Here is a 20,948-nt window from a genome sequence, read left to right on the forward strand (position 1 = left end):
CTGGCGGCGGCCATCGGCGTCCCGACCACCATCGTCGCGCCGTGAGTCCCCTCGACGGTTGTCGGGGGAGCGGCTGCGGCGACGCCTGCTGGGTGAGGCCCGGCTACGATTGGTCTGGTCGGAGGCGGCTTCCGTATAAGAGACGTCCTGGACTCTCTTGAGCAGAGTGGCTGTCTGTCCCATTGCGGCGATCAGGTGTGCTCGGATACTGGTCCGGACTCCCTGGCATTCGGGGGTGTCAGGAAGCCGATCCAGGTTGGCCATGGCGACAGCCACGTTGGCGCTTGGCGTTTTGTAGACCGGCTGGTCCCCGACCATGTCAAAGGCATCGTTGAGGTTACTTGGTGGCATCTGTTGTTGCTCGTCCGCACGCCGTCGGGCGCGATCGGCGTTACGCTGTTCGCGGAGTTGCCTCTGGTCATCTGTTTCTCCGTCAACGGCCGGTTCGTCGGCGCTGACATTGAACACGATATCCCCTCGCCGGGGGGGGAATATCGGGAATCGGTCGAAACCCGGAGGGTGCGAAGGAAAATCCAGGTCGTAGCCCTCGTCTTCGGTGTTTATAACCTCGGTGGGGACGGAGCCGGTGCTTGAGTTGGTGCTGGAAACCTGGCCGTCCCGTAGCTCTCGGATTGTCACCATGTTGACATGGTGATGATTGTTCCTTGTCGGCGACCAGCCCGCTTTGCTGAAAACGGATTGGACATGCTGTGAGTAAACAGAGGCCGAGTTATTCAGGCCGCAAGGATAGTCTTCCTTTTTGAGCTCGACGGATCGTCCTGAGGGGGTTGAGGTTATCGTCAGGGATGTTCCCAGCCGTTCGTGTGTGGTGACACGAGTTGGCCGGCGGGATTTCGAAAAATCCGCTCGAGCGGCTTGGTCGGGCCGGCGCAGAACTCCATCTATTAATTGGGAGACTTCGAGTAGCTTGGAGTCAGCGCGATCGAGCGCTTGGAGGAGGTCCGAGCAGTCGATCTCCTTTCCCTTGTAGAGTGGGAACGGTGGTCGGGAGCTTGGTGCCGTCATGCGTGTGGTCGGAGACGGCGTGATCTCAGATTGGATCTGGATCTCTTTCGGAACCGTGGTCGCGAAACCGCCGCTGCACGTCGTCCACGTGATCTGGCCGACGGTGAACGTGAGGCCTTCGGGCACGGTCGCGGAAGCTGGGATCGTGACCATCTTGTTCGCCGGAAAAGTTGCACGCACACCCCCTACCTGGCGCGCCACTGTCGACGAAAGCTAGTCGGCAGTCTACCTTGGGGTATACCCACGGTAGTAGTTTATCGGTAGACGGTGCGCGAACTACGAACTCGACGGTGACGCAAGACACGGACAAGCTTTTTATCCAGGTTCGGCCGCCGAGTTGGCGTAATACCTACGTCCTGCGTCTGGTTGTATTGATTTGTGCTAAGAGAATATGATGTCCTAGGGGGGTCCCTTGCCCCTCCTTATATAGTCTGGAGGGCAGGGTTACAGATCTAGAAACTAATCCTAGTCGGTTACAATTGCCATAGATAATTCGATATCAATTCCTATTCTAACCGACTAGAATCCTGCTTGATCTCCACGTCTTGTTTCCTTGTGCAAAACTCCGAGCTGTCGGATCAAGCCTTGAACTCGTCTCGCAGTGGGCCAAGCTTCCTGGCTAAAGTCTAGCCGTAAGGGTATAGGGGTTTATACCCCCACACCGCCGATCCTCTGCCAAACTGCTTTAGCATACGCATTGCTGCAGCGTACACATCCACGAAAAGCTAGTGCCAAATCCTTCGCAAGCCAGCGCCGCACGCCGAGAAGTAAAGCCCAAATTCTTCGCAAGCCAGCGCCGCACGCCGAGAAGTAACGCCAGACGATACAGGCCAGCGCCACTGCACCAAGCTCAGCGTCGTTCGCTTCATCATACCGGTTGTCATGTTTCGCGGTGAGCAATCAATCTGGGTTGCTAACAGATTCGTGTGTGATTTATCATTATGAAAAGACTAGCAACTTGATGACATCGGAACCCTCGCCGCGCGAGGTCGTTGTCAAGTTGCTAATGATGAAGTTGAGCAATAAAAAAAAAATCAAGACGCACGCCTCGCTCATTGCAGGGGACGAAAATTTCAGATCGTCAAGATGGTGAAGGAGAGGTCGTTTTGGCCTACTCTATTGTTCCTACGGCAGCGGCGGAGAGGTCGTTTTGGCCTACTCTATTATTCCTACGGCAGCGGCGGAGAGGTCGTTTTGGCCTACTCTATTCTTCCCACGGCGACAACGGAGAGTGTACGATGAAAGTTGTTTGTTCTTTTGATCTACTATCGTGAGAAGGCCAGCAACTTGACGACGTCAGAACCCTCGCCGCGCGAGGTCGTCTGTCGAGTTGCTGATGGTGAAGTGAAGCTATATATAAAAAGGGGTTCAAGACGCACGAGACGGCAACATCCCGCTCGTCGCAGGGCGCGAGACAGAAATTTCTGCTCGTCGCGATGCTAAAAGAGACGATGCGCGAGATGGAAATTTCCGCTCGTTGCAGTGCTCGAGACGAGAACGTTCGCTCTTCGTGATGATAAAAGACAAGACGCGCGAGACGGAAAAAACGCTCATCGCAACACGCAAGACGGGAAATTCCCACTTGTCGCGGTGGTAAAAAGTCAAGACACGAGATGAGAACGCCTCGTTTCATTATAAAATATTGATGCCGGGAGGCTGTCGATTTGATCTCATGATGAGAAAGCATCGTTCAAGCAATACTTTGCCGCTAATTGATTTTTGGCGGATTTCTACTATTTGCGTCTAGTACCGACGAGGCTAGGCGGAACTCTGGCCAAGTGCCAACGAGGCGAGGTCACAAGTCCATCTACATGTCCTAATTGACGGGATCGGATACATCATTGCTGGGCACCGACGAGGCAAAGGCAACTCACACGCGTCCGTGTTAATGAAGGCCGGCGTACATGACTGGGCACCGACGAGGCGAAAGTCACCCCTTTATTAACATATTCCGTTTATTACTCCGACGTGGCGATGGCAATGTCATGACCGAGTTTCGGCGACATAAAGCCACCCATAATCATTATGTCGTATATCACATATGGCTACGACGGCGACTAATATATTTAACGACCATAAAGCGCAGCTTAATCGGAGGTTTTCCGCAAGCTCGTCTTGCGGATGTGATTAACCGGACGCGCCCAACAGGCCCCGGGAATCGGCGAACTACGCAATTTTCTCTACAAGTCAGACCTCTCCTTAAGCATGACGCTGAAGACGGAAGAAGACATCTTTTTCGTTGATCATGTATTTTGTATATTCAAGAAAGAATTAATGAAATATGTGGTTCTCGAATATGTGTGCATGTGTCTCCCTTGCATTACATTATTTTTCTATGTCTTCGCCCGGTTTTCGACCAAACACAAACCCCAACAAACTATTATTAGCCTCTTTCACGGACCATTCTTTGTCACCAGAAAACTAATGCCCCATTTGGCACGGCTTCTCCAGCGGCTTCAGGAGCTGTTTGAAGCCGTTTTGTGCCAAACGGGGTAAAATAGAATGGCTCCACCAAGAAAGCTCCTAAAAACGTGCTCTCATATAGCTTTAGGGTGTGAAGAAGCCAAAAATAGTGGTCTCTCCCGGCTTCATCTTATCCTATGTGGCGTTCTGTGAGAGCACATTTTAAGGAAAGAGTTGTTTTGCTAAACGGTTTACCAAAATGGCTCTAGCTCTACCAATAAAACTATTCATGGAGCTGAAGCTCCAAAAAACAGCTTCACTAGTGAAGTGGAGCCGTGCCAAACAGGGCCTAAATCAGCCACGCTAGCTAATAATAGATAGAAGAAAACCATATTTTAAATTTTATGTTTATATTATTAATCACTTTTTCCAAGTGGAAGATATCCAAAGAAAAAAATGGTGGAATATGCCACTACTGCCATTTGAATTGGCGAATTTTAAATTTCGTGTATTCAGCAATGGAATTGTACTTGATGTCATTTGAATCGATGGAATTTATTATTTTTGCACAACATATTTTTTAAAAAAATAATCACAACTTTTCAGATAAGCTTGGATGGAGGTAAAACTCATGTGAGATTTGTATATAGCCACAAAATCTACAACTTTCTACTTGCTCTGTTTTAAATTGTAATACTTATTGTCAATAAAACATGACAACTCATACACCAAATCAACTAACTTCCTGTTTATTTGCTTTGTTTGAAAGATACTGGTGCAGTTCGATCCATTTCTTTGCCTTTTTCTTCTTCTATGTAATGGTGAACATTGTACTCCTACATTTTAACGGCCGAAGTTTGTTAGATGAACATTTTTTGATGTGTTTTTTAGCTGGATGTGGTTTGAGTTGTAACTGTGAAACCCCAGGAAAAGAGATAGATTCCAAATCGGGCTGGGCTGGCTGGATACTGAATTCCTGAGGAAAGGAAACAGTCGGCCCAGGGCCCAGGGCCCAGGGAGGTGGTAGTCTACGAGCCCGCCGGCCGCCGCGCCACGGGCAGAACCCTAACCCCTTCGCTGATTCAGGAAGGGGAAGACCATGGCGTCCTCCGCCGCGGCTCCGAGCGGCGCGCCACCGGCTGGGAAGCGCCCGGCCTCCAGCGGACGGGAGGGAGATCAGATGGTCATCACGCCGCTGGGCGCCGGCAGCGAGGTCGGCCGCTCCTGCGTCCACATGACCTTCAAGGGCCGCACCGTCCTCGTAAGCACCTCATCCATCATTCCTCCCCCCTTCCCTTGCAAACACTACCTGTTTTCGATTCGCCATTACTGCAGCTGATGAATGATCCTCTCCTTGTGATGCGGCTAGTTCGACTGCGGCATCCACCCGGCGTACTCTGGCATGGCGGCGCTGCCATACTTCGACGAGATCGATCCGTCCACCATAGACGTGCTCCTCATCACCCAGTAAGCTCATTTCTCTTTCGATCCGACCCCTTGCCTCTACGCATGACTAATTCCTGGGATTAATAAAAATTACAGCTTTCACTTGGACCATGCTGCCTCGCTGCCGTACTTCCTGGAGAAGGTAATGCCTGCGGATTTCCGCTGTTGGTGCTGCGTGGTTGTTGTGGTGGTGCTGAAATTTTCCTGGTACTTTCTGCAGACTACATTCAAGGGCAGGGTGTTTATGACCCACGCCACAAAGGCTATTTACAGGCTGCTGCTCTCAGATTATGTCAAGGTCAGCAAAGTGTCCGTGGAAGATATGTTGTATGATGAGAATGACATTGCTCGCTCCATGGAAAAAATCGAGGTATGTTACATCCTTATCACTGTACCTTTTACCTGTTTGGCTTTGCAGTGCAGGAAACAGAGTGTTGCTTATATACATGCATATTTGATACTGGTGTTTGGCGTGTTGATTTTAGATAGCAACTTGCCGACAGATAAATTGTTACGCCCTTTTATTTAGGACAGGTCTATTATACATGGGAGATGTTGTGTCTGGTGTGCTTTAAGATGATGAAGATATTGCCTATATGTCTAGCGTATATTTGACTTCCATAGTGAAATTATAGTTCATCTGTTTTACCCCTTTTAAATGCAGCCATGAATGGCAAACAATCCTTATAACATGTACTGCTTATGATGTGCTGCTCAGTGAAACATACAATACCCGCTAATTTCCTCCCCTAAGCATCATCTGTTTTTCTTCTCTAAAGAAAAATGCAGAAATCTGCTCATCATGTTTGAAAGGCTATTTTTTTAGGGAATGCACATTTTTATTAACCCGAAAGTCGTCTTGTGCAGGTTATAGATTTCCACCAGACATTGGAAGTTAATGGGATACGCTTCTGGTGCTACACTGCTGGACATGTACTTGGTGCCGCCATGTTCATGGTGGATATTGCTGGCGTGCGCATTCTTTACACCGGTGACTACTCCCGTGAAGAAGACCGCCACCTACGAGCTGCTGAGCTCCCACAGTTCTCCCCAGATATTTGCATTATTGAGTCAACCTATGGTGTACAGCAACATCAACCCCGGATTGTTCGTGAGAAGCGCTTTACTGAGGTCATTCACAATACCGTTTCACAGGGGGGTCGTGTTCTTATCCCGGCATTTGCACTTGGCAGAGCACAAGAACTGTTACTTATCCTTGATGAGTATTGGTCCAAACACCCAGAGCTCCATAAGATTCCTATCTATTACGCTTCCCCTCTTGCCAAGAGGTGCATGGCTGTCTACCAGACATACATAAACTCCATGAATGAAAGGATACGGAACCAGTTTGCACAATCCAATCCCTTCCATTTCAAGCATATCGAGTCCTTGAATAGCATTGATAACTTTCATGATGTGGGTCCTTCAGTGGTGATGGCTAGTCCAGGTGGTCTTCAGAGTGGTCTCTCTAGGCAGCTTTTCGATAAGTGGTGCACAGATAAGAAGAATGCTTGTGTTATTCCAGGTTATGTTGTGGAGGGGACCCTTGCGAAGACCATTATCAACGAGCCTAGAGAAGTGACGCTAGCTAATGGGCTCACTGCTCCTCTTCATATGTCAGTCCACTATATCTCTTTTTCAGCTCATGCCGATTTCCCTCAGACAAGCAACTTTTTGGATGAACTTCGGCCACCAAATATTATTCTTGTACATGGTGAAGCAAACGAAATGTCAAGGCTTAAACAGAAACTTAAAACTCAGTTTGATGGTACAAATATTGTATCTCCCAAGAATTGCCAATCAGTAGAGATGTATTTCACTTGTGAGAAAATGGCCAAGACTATTGGCAGGCTGGCAGAAAAAGTACCAGAAGGTGGAGAGTCTTCCGGTGGCTTACTTGTCAAGAAGGGATTCACGTATCAGATTATGGCTCCTGAAGATCTCCGTGTCTTTACACAGTTATCAACAGCTAACATCACTCAGCGCATTGCAGTCCCTTATTCTGGTTCTTTTGAAGTCATAAAGTACAGACTGAAGCAAATATATGAGAGCGTGGAGTCAGCAACAGAAGAATCTGATGTTCCAGCATTGATTGTGCATGAAAGAGTGACAGTTCGCCTAGATTCAGAAAGTTATGTTACGCTGCAGTGGTCATCTGATCCCATCAGTGACATGGTGTCTGATTCTGTGGTGGCTATGATCTTGAACATTGGTCGTGAAGGTCCAAAAGTTGTTCCGGTTGAAGAAGCAGTTAAGACCAAAGAAGAGACGGAGAAGGTTGCTCAAAAGGTGGTATATGCTCTTATGACATCACTTTTCGGTGATGTTAAAGTTACAGCGGAAGGGAAATTTGTCATATCTGTAGATGGAAATGTGGCACACTTGGATGGGATGAGTGGCGATGTTAAATGTGAAAATGCTACACTGAAGGAACGGATCAAGACTGCATTCCGTCGCATACAGAGCGCCGTGAGACCAATCCCACTTTCAGCCTCTTGATTGGAGGGCAATGTTTAAACTTGTTTGACATTTCCCAGTTTTTCAATGTAAGATTATCTGTCTGGACTTGGATAGCAGTTCTTTTTCGAAAAGAATGCCCAATTGCATTGTACCGCAAGCTACTCAAGAGGATCGTTGATCTGGGATTGCCACTGAAACGCCAGTTGTAACATTGTAACATGAACTAACTCATTTTCATTATCTGTCCTGTTTCCTTTTCATACCCAAATTTGAAATACTTCGGCATGATGTTCCAAGTTCTGTTTGGACATGTTTCAACAATCTTCTGAAGCGGTTGTTGGTTGTTTCACCAAGGAAGGCTTATACAACAAATAGGGATACCATAAGGTTTTGCACTGTAAATTTATGCAGAAGAGTAAAGTCCACCATCGATCCCTAAACTTGTAATGTCGTGTCATCTTAGTCCTTAAACTCGTAAATCGACTAGTCCTTAAACTCGTAAATCGACCGTTTAGGTCCTCCAACTTGTTCGTCTATGTCATCTAGTCTCTAAACTCGTTCTGCTGTGTTATCTCGGTCCCTAAACTTAGAAATCATCCGTTTAGGTCCTCTAATTTGTTCAATTATATCATCGCGGTTCCTAAACTTAGTTTTGAGTCTCATCTGGGTCAAAACAAAGCGATATAAAAACTCTATATATCAAAAAATAATTCAAAACTTTTACATATGAACTTGAATAAAGACAAACTTTATATCAAAGTTGTAGCTCTCAACGCGATCTACAACTTTGTAGTTAAAACGTTTTTTATTTAAAGTTATTTAGTGTCACAAAAAATTAATTTTAAATTTTAAATTTCAAAACCTATAAACTTACATATTTGAGTGCTAAACGGAGAAAGGAAAGGACATAACTGAGTGCCTTCAAATTTGTGATGCATCGAGTCACCAAGAAATAACCATAGTAACAAATGTGCATTAACCCATCCCACATATCAGTTGGATGTGTTGCAGAAAATGAAACCTAATGTGATGCTACAAATTTGTGATACATTGAGTCACCCACCCCACATATCAGTTGGATGTGTTGCAGAAAAGGAAACCATAATGTGATGCTAAATTCAATGTTGGCGGACAGTACTAGCCTTTTCGACATCATCCTCCACCGCGTCCTCATTGGCAGTGTCACCACTGACAACAACAGTGTTGGCGCCGGAAGCATTGTCGGCGGCTCCTTCACTAGAACCCCCCCTCCCCCCATCATCTCGTCCTCTTTAGAGATGTCGCCCGCTTTCCTCATGCGGGCGGAGATCTTCTTCCTTTTGCCCATCAGAGCGGAGAGCCGGAACCAAAGTGGAGGCGGAGGGGCGGAACCATAGTGGAGGCAGAGAGGCGGTTTCGACGACAACAACAACAACATATGTTAAACATGATAAACGGCCAAATAGGCAAGATACAGTCAATTAAACGGAAATGGCAATACCGCTTTGTAGCGTTTACAAGTGGGCTAAATGGCTGTTTAGGTGAACAATAAAATGTCATGTTTCTCTTTTCATATCCACTCAATTGACCGTGCATCAGAATATTCATCAATAAAAGGGAGTACAAATCATATAACCACAATTCAATCTACACAACTTAGGTATCACATTGTAAAATTCAGAAGCATTCGAACTTTATCAATCAGGCTATGCTGTACTGTAGATTGCTCCTTCCCTATTCCCCTGCAACCGCAAGAACAACACAGGAACCCCTTACGCATCATCAGTCATCAGCCATGAGAGAGGTCATGAGGAGGGACGGGCACAGGGGAGGCAAGCCAGCAGCGCCTTGGAAACGAAGCTGCTCTTGCTCTTGCTCTTGCTCTTGTCCTTGTCCTTCCCCGACGCCGACGGCTTCACCGTGGGGATGTGGGAGCCGTCCTCGCCGCGCTTCTTGCATTTTTCGCACTCGTCCCGGAAGGCCTTGAAGGCGTCGACGCAGTACCTGGCTGCCTCCGCCACCGTCATGCCCTCCACGAGCTTGTGCGGGTACGAGTCCTTGGTGTGGTCGCCGTTGAGCACCGCGGCGAGCTGCACCAGCTCCTCCTGGAACTCCGACAGCGGGGCATGCTCCGCCGCCACCGTCCGCCGCAGCTTCACCGGCTCAGGCAGGGTACGTGGGCAGTCGGTGCGCGGCGTGTCGCGCGTGAGGACGCAGTCGAAGGTGCCGGCCCAGGCGTCGCGCTTGGTGAGGAAGCTCCTGAGGTTGAAGAGCTTCTTGACGGTGGCCGGGATGGAGGAGTGCTCGAACTCCGACGTCGGGTATGGCCCCGACGGCCCGTGCAGCACGGTCCCGGGCTCGATCCACGGCGACACGAGCAGCGCCGGGACGCGGACGCCGAGGCGGTCGAAGCCGAAGAAGAAAGGCGAGGCGCTGACGATGCCGTCGGGGCTGGGCACGACGCCGGCGCCGGCGGGCGTGGGCACGTGGTCGTAGAACCCGCCGTGCTCGTCGTAGGTGACGACGAGGAGCGTCTCCTCCCACTGCGGCCCCGACCGCAGCGCCTCGTACACCTCCTTGATGAACCGCTGGCCCTCGGCGACGTCGTGGGACGGATGGTCGTCGTTCCCCGGGAGGATCTCCAGGTCGAAGTAGCGCTGCTCCACGACGACGTAGTTGGGCAGCTTCCCCTCCCGGCAGTGTCGCCGGAAGTCGAGGTCGAAGGCGTGGAAGCTGCCGACGTACTTGAGCTGCCGGAGGTTCCGGTAGAAGAGCGTCGACGGCGGGTACTGGTAGTAGATGCCGAAGGAGAAGCCCTCGTCGTGGAGCGCGTCGAAGATGGTCCGCTGCGGGAGCCCCGCCACGAGCGCCTTGGTGTCGTTGCTGACGAGCCCGTGGGAGGTGGCGGAGTGCACGAACAGCCGGTTGGGCTGCGTCGACGCCGGGTTCGACGCGAACCACCGGTCGCACACGGCGAACTCCTTCACCAGCTCGCGGTACACGGGCACGGCGTCGGGGCGGAACCCGCTCATGACGGTGCCGGACATGCCGGGCTTCTCCTTCTCCGCCTGCTGCGCGAAGCCGGACATGGGCGGCGCAGCCGGGACGCCCGGCGGGGTGATGGGCGTTGTGGCGGCGTCGACGAAGGGGGTCCCGTACACCTGCTCGTAGATGGCCTGCATGGAGTGGCCCGGGTCCGGGTCCACGTACTCGGCGCCGTCGCTGAAGCGGACGGCGCGGGAGGTCGGGTCGGAGGCGTCCACGTGGTTGGTCTCGACGCCCGTCACGCCGTCGATGTCCGGGTTCAGCGTCTTCATCCACCCCAGCATGTGGTCGAAGGAGCGGTTCTCCTGCACCACCACCACCACCGTCTTGATCTTATGATTGTTACTACTGTTCCCAGTCGCCGCTGCAGGTGCCTCCGCCATTGTTGCTCGCTTCTTCTCTACAACACAAGTGCTTGTTGCTTGATTGGTTTCTTCCTTAGCTTCCTTCTCGGTGGATGGATCGATGCGGATATAGATCGGTGGACAATGCACAATATATATGTGGTAGCTAGCAGGAGAGTTAGTCCAACGTGCAAGGAAAAAACTGAAGACGAGAGAAGGAAGGTCGTTGTTGACGTAGCATTACACATGAGCTAGAAGAAAAAGAAGCTAAAGAGGAACACAAGCAAGATGGCACACCCAGCTCGGACGCTTGTCTGCCAAGCATCTTATCTTGAGAGTTTCAGACACACACACACACACGCATGGTTTGGCATGACAACAACGACAATAGAGGAGGAAAGCTAGTAGGACAATGTAATGCACACAAATGCATGGACGTACACGCATCGGAGAAGATGGACGCCGGAAGGCGCGAGCGACAGAGAAGCGTCCTTGTCGTCCGTCGCCGTCGCCATTCCTCTGAAAAACAACAAGACAGAGAGAGATTTCTTTGGCTTGTGGAACTATGCGGAGGCCGCCGCCGACCATTGTTGACCCCATTTGTTGGGCTGCTGCTTTAGGATTTGCTTGGCACTCCAAGGTAACCCCATAAAAGATAGATATCACAGCAAACAAGCAGATGATGGATCCACAGCAGCTGCTTACCTTAGGCGTCCGATCCATCCACCATCAGTTGTGTACACTGTCCTTTTCAGCTCCGTGCAGCAGAGAAACCACCGGATCCAACCACCATTCACTTGCTTAGGCGTTCGGCAAAAGGATGGTTTCAGTTTCAGGCATCCCTTATTTTCATCGTTTTGCAATCTGCATACCATCATTTTTCATTTAACACATCACCATCAACCAGAGTGTCGCTATCAGCTAATTAATTTGTTCATAAACCACAAGCATCCATTCCTGCTGGTGCAAGCATATTCTCTGTTTGCGTAGCAGTCCGAACAATCAAAATGCAAATCTGTTTAGTTTTAGGTTTTAGCTTCTTCTACACAGAACTTGCAGTAGCTCATCAGAGAGTGAAAAATTCATCAGCCATGACTTTTTCTTTTTAGAAAAAAATCGATCAAATGGAAGGAAACAAAAACAAACATGATGTGAACAATATGTTGGGTAAACCAACACTTTCCATTGGTAGAAATAGTAACAGGACCTGGAGGAAAATTTACCAAAGCCCAGTGAATATATTAATCTGAAAGTTGAATGGGTTACATGATTCGAGAAACTCATCCACTTCATATTTGAATGAATCCAAGAACAGCCCAAGTGTAAGCCCAGCTTTCCAGTAATTAAATATGGTAATCATGTTCCTGATCCTACCAAGTAACGCAAAGGAAGCCCTGTACATCAGCGCACCAATAACCTCCACAACGGCAACAGCAAGTCCGGCTGACAGTATGTCCCAGTCACCCGTTTGCCCAATGACGGTAGCGAACGCAGTAGCGCAATAGAATCCAATCAGAAAGAATAGGATCTTCACGGGTAACCCTTTCCTTGCTTTCTTCAGCTTGGCAGACAATTTGTTCCAAAATGATCGAATTGCACTGAAAAGGCGAGTGCTGTTGCTTGACTGGTCACCACTGTCGTCTGACATAGTTCTGATGGCCCATTCCACCTTCCTACATAAAAAAAATGAAAGATGTCTTAATTCTTATTCAAAAATGCACTAAGGCATAGTTGGAAGATGGTAACTGGTATAGATTTCAAAGACAGCAGGAGCTTTGATGAAGGATAAAAGACTGGAAGATGCATAACAGAAGAAAATTAGAGCACTTAGTTATGAGGGGACGACCACTGCTCAAATCATACAATTAACAGTGAACTGACTAAGATTGCACATTTACTAGGATTCTCTAATTCCAAAATGCCGCAAGCAGACACCGAGTTTTGAATCTTTCTAGTGAAGGTGCACAACTACAGATAAAACAAAACAAAGAAACTCATATAATGTGCAATCATAGAGCAATGCACAGATTGAACTCCCACTTTGGAATTTAAGGTTTGGTTCCTGATCAGAAAACACCATGATTCCATGGCATTCTCTAGACTGACTGACTGAGTAAAACTGCTTGACTTTGAAACTGAGTTCGGTAGTGTGGTGTATATGAACCCAAACCTTTCGTGGTTTTGCCAGTGAAAGATGAGACTGATTGCTAGGATTCCCAATCAAAAGCAGTTAAAGCCCAAAAAAAGAAGTGCTCTAAGCATACGCATCTCTGATCTCTCAGTGTCTGCTCAAACATGCATCAGACACACTGACGGATCATCAGTACATCACACAGGCCGCCGCCACTACTAACAGTTTCAGTTACGCGAACAAACCTCGAGTGTCTGGGCAAGGAAGGAGATTTTGCCCTCAGCAAGCAGAGGGTCCCTGGCTTCTCCCAGCAGCAGGAAACGGCAGCTCCCCTCCCAACACGGGGCGCAGCAGCAAAGCCTCGATCCGGAGCACTCCGACCAGCACGGCGAGTTGGCAGTTCCATCGCACAAGGGGAGAGCTGACATGTGCCGCCGCCGGCTACAGACCAAGCATCTGCGCTGCATATTTAGAAGAAAAGCAAATCCGTCAATGTTTCAAATGTTCCGTCCGCGGCCGACGTAACATAGGACAATCGGGAGGAAATCCAGTCATCCTGAGCTCGTTTCCCCTCAAAATTCACGGTGGCCAGAGGCGGCCAGCCATCTAGGCAAGGCAAGGCAACTGGACTCGGCAGCCAGGATGAGCGTGAGAAGGAAGAGGGGCTGCGGGTGCGGGGTGATGACCTGTAGAGATGCTCAATCGCAGGCGGAGCCACCGGAGCGGAGCCGGCGGTCGGCCGGGCGGCCGCCGCCCGTGGCGGAGAGAGATGAGAGTGGAGCGGTTGGATGGAGTGGAGCGGCTGACGGCGAGTCTGCGAGGGCTGGGCGAATGGATCAGCTGGCCAAGCCCGAGGCAGCTGTTGTTGGGCTGGGCCTGTTGGGCCCAATTTGACAGCATTTTCTCCTCTAGCCCATTCTTAGGAGGAGAGGGCTTTAGGCTGAACCTGAACTGAACACCAGCGACCCAGGCGGCGGCGGCGGCGGCGGCGTGATGCAGTTCCTCCGAGGCGGCGGCGGCGGGGGTGGCGGTGGGTTCGGGGGGACGGCGTGGGAGGTGCTGCGGCGTCACTTCTCTAGGAAGCGGGCGGTGAACGTGAAGCGGATCAACCCCAAGGTGCCCAAGGAAGAGGCCGTCGCCATCTCCGAGCGCCTCGTCCAGATCCTCTCCGACCATGGGCCCCTCACCGTCGGCAACGCCTGGAACCACGCCAAGGTACGAGGACAAACACGCTGCTGCACAATATAAACTTCACTCACTCTATGTTTAGTGTCTACTGTAGTAATAACCTAATCTCTAGCTGTGGGCAAATGTGTACATTCGTTCTACTAGTAGTACACAACAAAACAGAGCAGGCCGTTGCCTTGTTCGTCATTTCCGAACCAGTAGTAGTAGCAACTACGCATTTGGGGAAGCATATAGTAAAACCGGGTACATACCGTGATAGTGTTACTGTTCTTAGACAGGGCATTGAGCCATCCCCCTGTTGATTCAAGCATTGTCCATCCCAACAGTTTTAGTTCAGCGTGCTCCGAGTAGTTTTAAGCACAGTTTTATTATCGGACCTTTGCAATTGCAACATGACATTCCGATCAACAATTTTGTGGTTTGTTCATTCTTCGGTTGAAGCAGCAGTTTCATGCGCAATATAATATAAATGTCTGCAGTTCATCATGCTTGGATTTTGTTTATTCTGTGAACTCGAAATTAAATGGGATCATGTGATCTATTTCATCTCAGTAATCATATGTACATTTCTCTATACCACCTTATTGCAAGGACACTGAAATCGGGATTGCTTTGTCCATTGTGTTTGAATTAGGTACCTAAGCTATCAAAATTAGGTGATCCATGAGCTTTGACAGGTTTGGCTTGCTGTTCAGTTTCTATATGGGACCGTTTAGCTCCAGTACCACAGCTTGGGTGAATGATATGAGCTGATATACCCATTAGTTTTCCACTTTTCGTCACTAAGTTGGAGCTACCTGTGAACATTAGCACTCGTTTAGTTCATCTCTCTCATGCCTATGTCTATTGCAATTTTAGTTTTAATTTCCCGACTGCAGCTTAGCACCTGCTTTCACCTGAACTATACTTACCCACTAAGGTCTGATTTTTAGTATTCGAACCTGACAATCATAAGCTGTTACCTGCTGTGTTGTCAAGAGCTGTACACTGACTCTGGCGTATTTCTACAACAGGACGCTGGTATTGCTGGCCTGAACAGCAAGACTCACATGAAGATCCTGCTGAAATGGATGACGGGGAGAAATATCGTGAAGCTGAGCTGCGTGCACGTGGGCAACGCGAAGAAATTCCTCTACTCCCCGTTCACTGAAAGCAGCGCCGAGGCATTATCAGCGGCAGCAGCGGATGCCAGCAATAAGGCTTCCACCCAAGGAGGGAGAGGGAAAGCTGTGCGAGGGCAACCGAAGAAGCGGGCTGCGGCGGTCTTGCAGTGACGGTCAGTCGCCAGGCAGGCAGGAGGAGAACACTGAGCGTGATTCTTGTGGGGATTTTGCTGTTGCCTTGTGGGGTGGAGGTGGAGCAAGAAGGGGGAGGTTTTGCCTCTGGTCATATGATCCCAAGTAGAATTGTGACGAACCTTGGAAGCATTTTGGGTACGTATATTTGAGCTGTGTTGCGCACGCTGTGTGGGTAGTGACGGTTGTATTTGCCAAGCATTTGTGGACTGGAATAATTTGCAAGCATCATGATACCATATTGTTGTACTCATAAGTTGAGGCTGTCCCTGTCCTGATTTGTTCATTTGCAAGTATCATGATACCATATTTTGGACTGGAATAAGACTGGATGTAGATGCCATGCATTCTTCCCCTTTGCTTTTGTCTATTTGATTAGGCCTTGGTTTTGGCTAATGTAGCACTTTTTTTGTATTTAATAATTATGAACTAATTAGACTCAAAAGATTCATCTCGCAAATTACAGTTTATCTTTATTTAATGCTCTATGTATGTGTCGTAAGATTTGATGTGATGATGAATCTTGAAAAATTTACAAATTTTTTAGGGAGCTAAACAGAAGAGCAGTTGGACTGCGGATTTGCTCTGCTCACAGGGTTTACTCAACGCAGTCAAACCTTCTAGAGTCGTGAAGGAAGATATTGGGGTTGTAACAGACTTGGCCAAATTCGTAATCAGGTAGGACTAATTAGGTCTTGTTTAGTTTACCCAAAAAACAAAAAGTTATTAAGATTCTCTGTTACATCGAATCTTTCGGCACATCCATGAAGCATTAAATAAAAATGAAAATTAAAACTAATTGCACAGTTTAACTATAAATCACAAGACAAATTTTTTAATTCTAGTTAGTCCATGATTGAATAATATTTTCCACAAACAAACGAAAGTGCTATAGTAGCAAAATCTAAAATCTTTTCGCATCTAAACAAGGCCTTACAATGACAAGTATGTGAAGGGTCTTAACGGAACTTGACTTGTGCTAGAGTCGTAACAATATTGCCCAAACTTGACTAGAGCTGCAGCAATTGCAGTTTGTGTGCTACTGTGGGCTGTAGCTAGTGTGGCCGAATCGGGTGCAGCAGCCTTGCGTTGGCGTGTGCGTGTGCGGTGCGTGCCCCTGTCGCTCGCCGACGCGGATCTTCAAATAATTAGGGGATGTTTGGATGCCGGCCACAAGTCGCCACGCCTAACATTAGGCTCGCCACGTTCACTTTGGTAGCTGTTTGGTTAAGCACGCAGGTATGGCTCGCCACAGCCACATAATCATCTCGCTACAGTTTTCTTCAACCAAAGTGTGGCGGCCGTTTTCACCGCCGCACTACTCTGTGGCGCGCCATCGTATTAAAAAAGCTTCTCCACAACTTCTCTGTCCCTCCGTAAAGACCCATCTCGATTTCTCCGGCCTAGTCCCATGGCTTCTCCCTCTCTCGTCGTCTTGCCGGCTGAGCACGTCTGCTTTCTCCGTCCACACAGGTGGTGGCCGAGGCTAAGCACGGGGCCGACGAGCGTGGTGGTCGTCCATGGCTGAGGTGCGAGTGCGACTCCTGCTTGAGTTGAGTCAAGCTCTATTGGAGTTTGGAGGCCGTCCATGGCGGAGAGCCATGGCTCGAAGCCGTATAGCTGTAGAAAATAATGGCGGAGAGCCATGGCTCGAAGCCTACACTTCCTTCTTGTAGGCTGGACCACAAGCAGCTTTTTTTCTGAGGAAGCCTTGTAGCCTTGTAGGTGCTGTAGCTCCCTAGTATTAATCTATTTTTATTTAAAATATTGGATGATGTGTTTTCTATAACTTCTTGACATACTTACGCCTTGTTTAGTTTCTTTCCGAAATGTTTTCGCGACGCGGTAGCACTTTCGTTTGTTTGTGGTAATTATTATCCAATTATAGACTAACTAGGCTCAAAAGATTCATCTCGTAAATTTCGACCAAACTGTGCAATTAGTTTTTATTTTCGTTTATATTTAATACTCCATGCATGCGTCTAAAGATTCGATGTGACGGGAAATCTTGAAAAGTTTTTGGATTTTGGCTGTAAGTAAACAAGACCTTAACAACATGATTAATTACCTACATCGTTGTTTGCTATACTTTTTCTACACTGATCTAAAAATCCATTCTAACAAGATCATATATTTTTCTTGGGCAAAGGAAGTACATATGAAGTTTGATTTGTCACATGTCAAATATCTGTGGCAATCATCCTAATAAATGGAATTTGGGACATTTTGATCGACATGTGGCTGCAATCCAAACAACTACCATAATTTTTTTGCCTAATATTTATAGCAATAAACCAAACAATAGCCACACTATTTTTTGCCACGTCTTAGTTGCCAACCAAACACTCCTAATTTGCCATAAAGTGTGGCTTGCACCTAACCTTAGGCGTGGCAAACTGTGGCCGGCAACCAAACATGCCCTTAGAGCAACTCTAGCCTATTTTTGACGTGGAGGCCATTTTAGAATTTATATATAAAAAATATGCTTCAATAGATATACTATTTGGTTTTATAAAATAAAAAAATAACTATTTCTTAATTTTTAGTGAATATATATATATAACCAATTACTGACATTAGCTATCATATTTTATAAAATAGCAAAACTGTCGTGAAATTTTTTTATAAAAAAAATCTACTTTATAAAGTAGCTAAACAATAAAATTTAGTTACTAATTTTAACTAAACTTTTAGAATTGTTCCTACGTGCCTTGTTTTTTCTCTCTGTCCCTCTTTTCTTTTGACCGAAGGAATAGTAGGAGGTTTAAATCACGTAGTACGTGTACGCGGCAGGTAGGCCTCCGGGTCCCGCGGCGGCGAGAGCGGCGTCCCACCGGCCGGCCACCGTCTCTCGTGTCGTATCGTATCCCGTCCGCATGAATGGTGCAAAAATGATTTGTTGCTTGGTGCGACGGCGTCCTCCTCCCCTCCGTGCTCGTGCTCTGACTCACCTTTCCCACCTCCTGCCGCGACGCGCACGCGCCATTGCCATTGCCATGCCAGCCGACCCCTACTCTACTCCACGCTGCTGCTGCTGCTGCTCTGCTTCCTTCCTTCCAATATAAAACCTGGCCACCTCACCTCTCCCCACCAAACCCATACCACACCACACCAGCGGAGCCTCGCCGAGATCTGCGCCGCCCTCCGCTCCGCTCCTGCCTTCTTCTTCTTCTTCTCCATCCCATCCATGGCGCCGCCGGCATTGCCCCGCGCCTTCGCTGCCCTGCTCCTCCTCCTCCTCCTCGCTTCCACGGCGCGGTCCCATGAGGAGGCGCCCAGCCCCACCGCCGAGCCCCCCGCATCCGCGCCTCTCGCCGCCGCTGACTCCCAGTCCCAGCTCGCGCACTCGCCAATCTCCAACCCACCTACCGCCTCCGCTCCATCCGCCGCAGCAGACGCGCCCTCACCGCCGCCGCCGTCTCCGCCCAAGACCTCCCCCGTGGCAGCCCCCTCCTCCGACACGCCCGCGCCCGCGCCCGGGCCGTCCCACTCCCACCTCGCGCCCGCGCACCCGCCCGCCGCCGACGAATACAAGGACGACGACGACAGCAAGTCTCCCTCGCCGGCCCCTGCCCCGTCCGCCGACCAGATCAAGGCCGCGAACGCCACCGCCGCTAGCATCGGTAGCGGAGAGCAGGAGGAGGAGGAGGAGGAGGAGCAGCAGCATCGGGAGATGAACGGCGGCAGTAAGGCCGGCGTGGTGCTGGGCACCTTCGCCGCCGCCGCCGTCCTCGGGCTCGGCTGCTTCGTCTGGCGGAAGCGCCGCGCCAACATCCGCCGCGCCAGGTACGCCGACTACGCCGCGCGACTTGAGCTGGTCTGATCCGGAGCGGAGGGAGCTCGTCTGCCTGCCGCTGCCGCTGCCGCTCCACGGATCGGATCCGATCCGATCGGGACATGGCGTCGTCCTGCTCCTGCCTGCACACACACCACAACTGCTAGTAGATGAGTAGCTAGCTTAGTAGCCCTTTTGATCTCGTTCATTCTTTGGTGACGTGACGACCAGGAATAATAATTCATTGGATGGAGGATATACACGCACGCATATATTCACATTCATCATTTTCATATATACAGAAATGCATGGATCGGATATACATTTTTTGTAAACATCATCTACTATTTTGGAGAGTGCTCTATTTTATCTAGTTACAATACCAATGTGATGTGATGATTCCTTGTAAAAATCCATTACATTGTTCAGTTGGATGATTCATGCCCACCTACACTCACTCACCTACTCTCTCAGGTCAGGAGTTGTATATGATTGATAGTGTGCATCATTATTATTGGTACGAACAAGAGATCCAAACAAATGTGGTTGTTGGTGTGTCTGAGACAGAGAGAGAGAGAGATTTAATTTAAGCGGTGGGAGAGCTTATGTTCAGGCAAAAATGATCTCTATTTATTTTATTCCATCACACCTCCCATCCCATGTGATGCGAGTGTGAGGGCCAGCATCCAAAACCACCTTCCAGATCTTTCTGACGCTTTAAGCATCTCTACATGCGAGTGGCTGGCTGGCGAAAGAAGCTGTTGTGTTGTCACTTGCACAGTAGTATTGTACATGGTCACAGTGGACAAATGAAACGAGTGGAGTTTTGGCGCCAAAAAAGCTCGACAAACAAACACACGGCGGCAGCGGCATCAGCTGGCCGGCCTTGGGATCACGGCCATCCATGTGCCAGTGCCACGGCTGCCGCCACCCCACTTGCCATTATGCCAAGTAAGACCTTGTTTACTTCTAAAAAAATTATAATTTTTTTTCAAATTCTTCATCACATCGAATTTTGCAGCACGTGCATAGAGCAATGTTTTAAATAGCGGGCTAAGCCTCTTAGCGGCAGTCTCTTTAAAAAGCTAAGAAAAGCTATAGCGCGCTAATAGCGGGCTAAGCCATTTAGCGGCTGAGCAAAAAATATGTCAAACATCATGTAATTTTACACATAATAAAGATGAAAACATTATGAATACCAATAGGGATAGATATTTCAAAGCTTTACTAACATATTACATCAAAGTTCGTAGTTACATGATACATCAATAATAACATACATCACATAGGGACATATCCCTGCTATTTGGGCCTCCAAGTTATTTGGACCGATGGAAATGAAGCCCAAGGCCAAATAGCGACGCTAAACTAACCCAATTTAGCGAAATTAGCGCACTATTAGCTGCTAATAGCGGGAACGATCATTTAGCGTTAAAATCTTCATAGCTTAGCAGTTTTCTTCCAGAAACGCTAAATAGCGCTATAGCGTCCGCTATAGGGCGCTATTTAGAACAGAGGCATGGATCATTAAATATAGATAAAAAATACTAATTAAATAATTTTTACGAGATGAATCTTTGAAAACTAGGTAATTCATGATTAAATAATATTTATCAAATACAAACGAAAATGCTACAGTTTTTCATTTTTGAAAAAAAACAAAATGTAACTATACAAGGCAACGGACGCCGGCCGTCCTAACGATAATCTGCTGGTGGTGGGCTCCACATTTCTTAGCGTCCCTTTGAAACTACTCATGAGATGCATTATGCAACACGACAGCAATTTCACGTGAATCATACGGCAATTTGCGTCAAAGCATGCATGCACTATATGATAGTATTGCGCTTCTGGAA

The 20,948-nt window shown here is 48.5% G+C and overlaps 5 protein-coding genes across 5 annotated transcripts; 3 read left to right on the forward strand and 2 right to left on the reverse strand.

Moving 5' to 3' along the window:
* LOC8061396 (cleavage and polyadenylation specificity factor subunit 3-I) lies at positions 4,481–7,656 on the forward strand. Its single transcript, XM_002463455.2, has 5 exons — positions 4,481–4,690; positions 4,799–4,896; positions 4,972–5,017; positions 5,096–5,245; positions 5,743–7,656. Exons 1-5 carry the CDS (start codon positions 4,529–4,531, stop codon positions 7,372–7,374), a joined length of 2,088 nt encoding a protein of 695 aa, XP_002463500.1. The 5' UTR covers positions 4,481–4,528; the 3' UTR covers positions 7,375–7,656.
* Positions 8,754–11,673, reverse strand: LOC8060857 (non-specific phospholipase C4). The gene is made up of 2 exons (XM_002466037.2): positions 11,409–11,673; positions 8,754–11,222 (listed from the first exon to the last, which is right to left on the reverse strand). Exon 2 carries the CDS (start codon positions 10,740–10,742, stop codon positions 9,120–9,122), a length of 1,623 nt encoding a protein of 540 aa, XP_002466082.1. The 5' UTR covers positions 10,743–11,222; positions 11,409–11,673; the 3' UTR covers positions 8,754–9,119.
* Positions 11,865–13,295, reverse strand: LOC8061397 (uncharacterized protein ycf20). Its single transcript, XM_002466038.2, is given in 3 exon segments — positions 11,865–12,376; positions 13,080–13,189; positions 13,191–13,295. Coding segments are annotated over 3 exon segments (636 nt in total). The 5' UTR covers positions 13,263–13,295; the 3' UTR covers positions 11,865–11,922.
* On the forward strand, positions 13,768–15,668 carry LOC8061398. The gene is made up of 2 exons (XM_002463456.2): positions 13,768–14,049; positions 15,036–15,668. Exons 1-2 carry the CDS (start codon positions 13,828–13,830, stop codon positions 15,294–15,296), a joined length of 483 nt encoding a protein of 160 aa, XP_002463501.1. The 5' UTR covers positions 13,768–13,827; the 3' UTR covers positions 15,297–15,668.
* On the forward strand, positions 18,212–19,549 carry LOC8060858 (classical arabinogalactan protein 2). The gene has a single exon (XM_021446902.1). It carries the CDS (start codon positions 18,505–18,507, stop codon positions 19,138–19,140), a length of 636 nt encoding a protein of 211 aa, XP_021302577.1. The 5' UTR covers positions 18,212–18,504; the 3' UTR covers positions 19,141–19,549.

This window comes from Sorghum bicolor, chromosome 1 (assembly GCF_000003195.3).
Source record: "Sorghum bicolor cultivar BTx623 chromosome 1, Sorghum_bicolor_NCBIv3, whole genome shotgun sequence".
Lineage (NCBI taxonomy): Eukaryota > Viridiplantae > Streptophyta > Magnoliopsida > Poales > Poaceae > Sorghum > Sorghum bicolor.

What these genes read in the sequence shown, in the direction of transcription:
- LOC8061396 (XM_002463455.2), top strand. Translation starts at nt 4,529, where the DNA reads ATGGCGTCCTCCGCCGCGGCTCCGAGCGGCGCGCCACCGGCTGGGAAG. An exon ending in GACGTGCTCCTCATCACCCA is followed by an intron (nt 4,897 to 4,971) that starts GTAAGCTCATTT and finishes TAAAAATTACAG; the next exon opens with CTTTCACTTGGACCATGCTG. An exon ending in GCTCCATGGAAAAAATCGAG is followed by an intron (nt 5,246 to 5,742) that starts GTATGTTACATC and finishes CGTCTTGTGCAG; the next exon opens with GTTATAGATTTCCACCAGAC.
- LOC8060857 (XM_002466037.2), bottom strand. Translation starts at nt 10,742, where the DNA reads ATGGCGGAGGCACCTGCAGCGGCGACTGGGAACAGTAGTAACAATCAT.
- LOC8061398 (XM_002463456.2), top strand. Translation starts at nt 13,828, where the DNA reads ATGCAGTTCCTCCGAGGCGGCGGCGGCGGGGGTGGCGGTGGGTTCGGG. An exon ending in ACGCCTGGAACCACGCCAAG is followed by an intron (nt 14,050 to 15,035) that starts GTACGAGGACAA and finishes TTTCTACAACAG; the next exon opens with GACGCTGGTATTGCTGGCCT.
- LOC8060858 (XM_021446902.1), top strand. Translation starts at nt 18,505, where the DNA reads ATGGCGCCGCCGGCATTGCCCCGCGCCTTCGCTGCCCTGCTCCTCCTC.